We start from the raw sequence: 7,500 nt of genomic DNA, 5'->3' as shown, positions 1-7,500 counted from the left end.
ACTTTTCTTCACCAAGGCACTCCAAAAACTATTTATTATCATTACATGTCCATTGTCATAATAATAAAGACAGTTTTAAATATACCTTTGGAGTGCCTTTGTTCTCTTTTCAAGCAACTTTCTAAATACAATTTGTTCCAAAACACGTTTCAGTCAGGTCCATTACAGTCACGAAATTCTGAATTGAATAGTTGTGAAATACGTAGATTTGGCACCCTGGGTTTCCATGAGCACCGTGGAAAACGGAGACTTGGGGAACAGCAGCAGTGGAGGGAATTCTACCCCAACAGAGCTGAGCAACATGACAAGGACTAGCTAGCCCAATAGCTGGGAATAAACGGAGAACTTATAAAAGGTGCCACATTTGAAATTGACCAATGAGGAGCAAGGAAAGTTGATTAGCTGGTGGACATGATAGGGCACCTAAGTCACCAGTCCTTCCAGGTAGAGCTGGGCAATATGACTATATCAATGATTCTCAAAGTGTGGTCCGCGTCAGAGCTCAGGTGGTCCAAGAGGGGATTTCTACTTTTCCAAGACAAGCCAGCAGTAGGCTATATTTGTAACAGTGTTACAAAGGTAAACATAGTTGAAGTCATATTTTCACCTTGACAAGACAGGCTTGTAATGTAAATACAAAGTAAGTGATCTGCATCAAAATTAGCAGTGTCAAATTAGCACCAGTCAACTACCAATTCAGTTGACAGGTGGTCCCTGAACATTTTTTTGGAGGCAAAGTGGTCCTTGGTTTGAAAAAGTTTGAGAAACACTGGACTATATATATCGCTACTGTGATAGAAAAGTGTATATCGTGCCCTTTCTCGTCTATCGTTTATATCGTGATGAACTAAATTGATGAATTTAGTACAATTTGATGGAGGCTACTTTAATTGCATTTCATGTTGTCACTATACACACTCTCAGTTCATCTGTTCAACTGTAAACATGAGAATAAAAAGATTCATTTTAAAGAAAAGTGGTTTTGCGAAGCGACAATATAAAGAGACAAACTAAACACATACATACAGTAATTGTGCTATATCGTGATATATATCGTTATCGTGATATAAAGTAATCCACATCGTGATATATATTTTTCTCCATATCGCCCAGCCCTACTTCCAGGGGCTGTATCTCGCAAAACTTTGAATGGAAGTGAATGGAGTGAGTCAAGTTAAGCCCTGATGCGGTTTGGCATGTGCTCTGGAGTTCACATTTAGTGGAGTCGTAATAGGCTCAGTCATTTCAAATTGATGTTAAAGTTTGGTTTTCACTTCCAAGTTGAAGTTTAGGGTCTATAGAACAATTTGAGTTCGAGTGTCAAACACACAGATAACAAAATGGCCTGCGGGGGGCGCTCTAAAATATATAAACTGCTATAACTTTTGATTAGTTAAACCAAATTTAACATATGATGTATGCATGGATTCAGCATGAAGAGGAGAAACCGGTGGGCTAAATAGTTGGTTACCAGATTAAAGACACACTATGTAATAAACACACCTTTAGCCAATGGACAGCTAAATCCGGGCTTTTTTAAGATAAAGGGTGGAAATGCCCTCCAAGTTGCAATGAAACATAATTTATTGTTACAATTTATTGTAAATAAAGCCTGGGTTATCACTTAACTTGATTTGTTCAGAATATCCCTGAAGCACACAGATACTTAGGATACATATAAACAAATATAGCTGCATAAAGCCTATGTGATATTTAGGACCCAACTTGCAACTTTGAGTTTATGAATTTAGGATCATGAGTACCAGCTTTTTTTCAATCAAGCCATCATTTTATTCACAACTTAAACACTTTATATCTGGAAGAAAGTAAATCAATAATAATAATAATAATAATAATAATAATAATAATAATAGTAATAATGATGATGATGATGATGATGATAAATACTATGGGGAACATAATTTTTTCTTGCATTCAAAAAGTAAACAGAAGACCATAGGGCTAACATTTATTCCAATACTCCACTGTACAATAACTATGACAGAGAACAGATGCAAAAACAGTCAGTGGTCAGTCTTAGAAATTGTATGTGCACTTGCACAGACGTGTGCACTTTAACTCTGCCTTCATGCACTTGCACCGAGATCTGGCAGGTCTATTTGTACAAGTACTAGTACAGCTGCACTCCACCTCTAGTTGGAAAACATCTTTGGCAACTGCATTGCTTTGGTAGTATAGTCCAAATCTGGGAACTGTTCATTTGTTACCAGATTGGCAGGCATTTCTGGCAAATGCAGATAATAAGGTTTTCATTCCTGTCAACTACGCTGGTAACAAATGGACAGTTCCCAGAGCAGATGATTGTGTCTACCATGTATGAAATAGTCCTATAGTATTATTTAGTATGCTTGCCAAAGGCCTCTGCTTGCCCCCAGCAAGCATACTAATTGTTCTCCAACAGTTTATTTAGTATGCTTGCGGGAAAGCATATTAATTGTTCATCAACAGTTTATTATTATTATACATTTTCCATTCACCTCGGCATATGGGAATCGCCATTCATTAGTACGGCGGCTTTGAATCGTTGCAGCGTTCAAGATAGAGACACGGTTCGAGTGCCAAAACAACAACTCGAAAAGGTCTCAGGGTGGAGTATTTTTCGCTGGCCTACCCCCTTTCATTCGTTCACCAGTCTTGTTTTTCCTCAGTTTTCTCTCTGTTTTCCCCCTCATTGAAATGAATGGTAGAATGGTCAAGATGATGATGTCACAAACCGTGGCAGTTAGAGTGAGAGTCCTGGGGTTTTTATAGGTATCAACTAGGTAAAGGCACTGTCAGAGAGGTCTTGGCTCTGAATACAAACTGTGTGAAGATCATAAGCCAACTCTTAAAAATGTTTCAGAGAGAGCAGTTTTAAAATCCCTATGATGTGACCCCATTCACTTACAAAAAAATGTGTGAACAGCTCAGCGCATAGGCCTGAATATGTCCATTTTTTGACTGAACCATTTGGCCAAGAAATGTGATCTCAGCTTTGACATGAAGAGCAGGTTTGTGCCATTTGTGTGTAAATATCATCTGACAACTTGCAAAACTTTTGGAGATATGACAGCGTAAAAATAAGGCTGCACATATTACTCAGCTATTGACTGCCAAACTGTCACCTTTAGAATCTTCAGTCATACACACACACACATGCAGCCTTGTACTTTAGACCTCTGCTGTTAGTAAGTGGCAGTGGCCTACTGGGTAGGGTGTTGGTCTGTCAGAGGGTTGCAGGTTCGAATCCCACCCTTACCTCTCCCTACCCACCCATTGCTGAAAGGCACCTGAAGCATCTCCATACATGCACGCACACGCACACGCACACACACATCTCTCTCTCTCTCTCTCTCTCGCACAGAGACACACACACACACACATCTCTATCTCTTTCCCTCGTGTTTCTGTGTGTGTATACAACAGCTCTGTGTGTGTGTGTGTGCATAATCCGCAAGCATACCAATAGCATTGTCTCTCCGGAAATGCAGTCTTCTTCTTCTTCTTCTTCTTATTATTATTATTATTATTATTATTATTATTATTATTATTATTATTATTATTATTATTATTATTATTATTATTATTATTGATTTATTTTCTTCCAGATATAACGTTTTTTTTTGTGATTTTATGTGTGAATAGAATATGGCTTCATCGAAAAAAGTTGATACTCATGATCCTAAATTCATAAACTCAAAGTTGCAAGTTGGGTCCTAAATATCACATAGGCTTTATGCAGCCATATTTGCGTATAGGTATCCTAGGTATCTTTGTGCTTCAGGGATATTCTGAACAAATCAAGATGAATGATATACCAGGCTTAATTTACAATAACTTGTAACAATAAATGGTGTTTCATTGCAACTTGGAGGGCATTTCCAGCCTTTATCTTAAAAAAAACCCTGAATTTTGCTGTCCATGGGCTAAAAGTGTGTTTATGACAGAGTGTGTCTTTAATCTGGTAACCAAATACTTAGCTCACCAGCTCCTCCTCTTAATGCTGAATCCATGCATACCTCATATGTTAAATTTGGTTAAACTAATAAAAAGTTATAGCAGTTTATATATTTTAGAGCGCCCCCCGCAGGCCATTTTGTTATCTGTGTGTTTGACACTCGAACCCAAATCGTTCTATAGACCCTAAACTTCAACTTGGAAGTGAAAACCAAACTTTATCACAAATTTGAAATGACTGAGAAAAAATGCACATGCCTACGACCCCACTAATTTGATGACAGTGAGAAAAAATGGCCAGTTCAAAATCAGCAACTACCCCATACAGCTAACAACTACCCCATACAGCAAATACCCCAAACAGCAACTACCCCATACAGCAACTACCCCATACAGCTAGCAACTACCCCATACAGCAACTACCCCATACAGCTAATAACTACCCCATACAGCTAGCAACTACCCCATACAGCAACTACCCCATACAGCTAATAACTACCCCATACAGCTAGCAACTACCCCATACAGCTAATAACTACCCCATACAGCAACTACCCCATACAGCTAGCAACTACCCCATACAGCTAATAACTACCCCATACAGCAACTACCCCATACAGCAACTACCCCATACAGCTAATAACTACCCCATACAGCAACTACCCCATACAGCAACTACCCCATACAGCTAATAACTACCCCATACAGCTAGCAACTACCCCATACAGCTAGCAACTACCCCATACAGCTAGCAACTACCCCATACAGCTAGCAACTACCCCATACAGCAACTACCCCATACAGCAACTACCCCATACAGCTAATAACTACCCCATACAGCAACTACCCCATACAGCTAATAACTACCCCATACAGCAACTACCCCATACAGCTAATAACTACCCCATACAGCTAATAACTACCCCATACAGCTAATAACTACCCCATACAGCTAATAACTACCCCATACAGCAACTACCCCATACAGCTAGCAACTACCCCATACAGCTAGCAACTACCCCATACAGCTAATAACTACCCCATACAGCAACTACCCCATACAGCTAATAACTACCCCATACAGCTAGCAACTACCCCATACAGCAACTACCCCATACAGCTAATAACTACCCCATACAGCTAATAACTACCCCATACAGCAACTACCCCATACAGCTAGCAACTACCCCATACAGCTAGCAACTACCCCATACAGCAACTACCCCATACAGCAACTACCCCATACAGCAACTACCCCATACAGCTAATAACTACCCCATACAGCTAGCAACTACCCCATACAGCAACTACCCCATACAGCAACTACCCCATACAGCTAGCAACTACCCCATACAGCTAGCAACTACCCCATACAGCTAATAACTACCCCATACAGCAACTACCCCATACAGCTAGCAACTACCCCATACAGCTAGCAACTACCCCATACAGCAACTACCCCATACAGCAACTACCCCATACAGCTAGCAACTACCCCATACAGCTAGCAACTACCCCATACAGCAACTACCCCATACAGCTAGCAACTACCCCATACAGCTAGCAACTACCCCATACAGCTAGCAACTACCCCATACAGCTAGCAACTACCCCATACAGCTAATAACTACCCCATACAGCAACTACCCCATACAGCAACTACCCCATACAGCAACTACCCCATACAGCTAGCAACTACCCCATACAGCAACTACCCCATACAGCTAGCAACTACCCCATACAGCAACTACCCCATACAGCTAGCAACTACCCCATACAGCTAGCAACTACCCCATACAGCTAGCAACTACCCCATACAGCTAGCAACTACCCCATACAGCAACTACCCCATACAGCTAATAACTACCCCATACAGCAACTACCCCATACAGCAACTACCCCATACAGCTAATAACTGCCCTAAACAGCTAAACCTGTTCTCTTGTCAGCTGGCGGTTTTATCCACTGACTCGGTCACTGTACTGTCGGTGACACCGTTTAGAAGAACATACTATCATGTCGCTTTGAATTCTTTGTCATGTTCCCTAAAAAAACGCTGTATTGTGTTGCGAAGTGTCAGACACTGATTGCTTGGAAGCTGCCGTCACTCAAACGTTGTCCTCACGTGTGATTGGAGTGAAACAATATAATTTTATTTTAAAACCATATGAATCAATTTGGATGTACTCACGTCAAGAGATGTTAACCCAGTGTGTGTGTGTGTGTGTTTGTGTGTGTGTGTGTGTGTGTGTGTGTGTGTGTGTGTGTGTGTGTGTGTGTGTGTGTGTGTGTGTGTGTGTGTGTGTGTGTGTGTGTGTGTGTGTGTTTCAGGGCTGCATGTGTGTGCCCACCTGGTGAATGCTGCTCATTTCTCTGCAAAGTTCTCAGATGAGTTTCCATCTCTCAACATGGCGCAGCACAGGGGACAGGTAACACACACACACACACACACACACACACACACACACACACACACACACACAGAGACACACACGTACACACACACGTACACACACACACACACACACACACACACACACACCCACACACACACACACACACAAGGCAAGGCAAGGCAAGTTTATTTATATAGCGCATTTCATACACAGGTGCAACTCAATGTGCTTCACAAAGTTAACAAATGTAAATGAAAGGAAAACAGGGAAATGAATTAGAGTCAAAAAAACATTTAAAACATTAAGATAAAACATAAGGTAAAAATAATAATAAAATAAAACATAAATAAACATAAAACCTTGAAAAACAATTCTTATTTTACTAATTTACTTCTGTTATTTTACCGTCTTTTCATTCAATAATTTAAGAAAGCATCTGAGAACAGCTTTGTCTTGAGTCTAGATTTAAAGCTATCAATAGTGGGTGCATTTTTTGCGTCATCTGGAAGCTGGTTCCAAAGCTTTGAAGCATAGAAGCTAAAGGCTGCCTCTCCACATTTTGTTTTGACTTTTGGAATCACCAGCAAATTCTTCTCCGTTGACCTTAGTGACCTGGCCGGTGCATACAGCTGAAACATATCCAGTAGATATGTGGGTCCCATTCCATTTAATGATTTAAATACAAGTAGCATTGCCTTAAAATCAATTCTGTAGCTTACTGGGAGCCAATGCAGCGATCTTAAAATTGGAGTAATGTGGTCAAACTTCCTTGTCTTTGTAAGAACCCTTGCAGCTGCATTTTGTACCAGTTGAAGCTGTTTAATGGTCTTATTTGGGAGGCCAGTAAACAGACTGTTACAGTAATCGACTTTACTAGAAATGAAGGCATGTATTAGCTTCTCCAGATCATGTTTAGACATCAGGCCCCTAAATTTAGAGACGTTTTTTATGTGATAGAATGCAGACTTAGTAATAGCTTTCATGTGACTGTTGAAATTTAGGTCACTGTCAATGAGGACCCCAAGATTTTTAACTGTTTCCCTTGGTTTCAGTCCCTTCCTTTCAAGGATAGTAGCAATCTTTTGTCTCTCCTCTCTTTTCCCAAATATAATTACTTCAGTTTTTTCTGTGTTCAGCTGGAGGAAAT

The 7,500-nt window shown here is 40.3% G+C and overlaps 1 protein-coding gene across 1 annotated transcript in view; it reads left to right on the top strand.

The window, feature by feature from the left end:
* LOC134443893 (NADPH oxidase 4) overlaps window positions 1-7,500 on the top strand; it is a 42,848-nt gene that overhangs the window by 8,987 nt on the left and 26,361 nt on the right. The window contains exon 5 of the mRNA XM_063193425.1: window positions 6,289-6,386. Within this exon, the coding sequence (XP_063049495.1) occupies window positions 6,289-6,386 (98 nt within the window). The remainder of the gene's footprint in view (window positions 1-6,288; window positions 6,387-7,500) is intronic.

This window comes from Engraulis encrasicolus, unplaced genomic scaffold (genome assembly GCF_034702125.1).
Source record: "Engraulis encrasicolus isolate BLACKSEA-1 unplaced genomic scaffold, IST_EnEncr_1.0 scaffold_38_np1212, whole genome shotgun sequence".
Lineage (NCBI taxonomy): Eukaryota > Metazoa > Chordata > Actinopteri > Clupeiformes > Engraulidae > Engraulis > Engraulis encrasicolus.
This window is presented reverse-complemented; position numbering and strand designations above follow the sequence as displayed.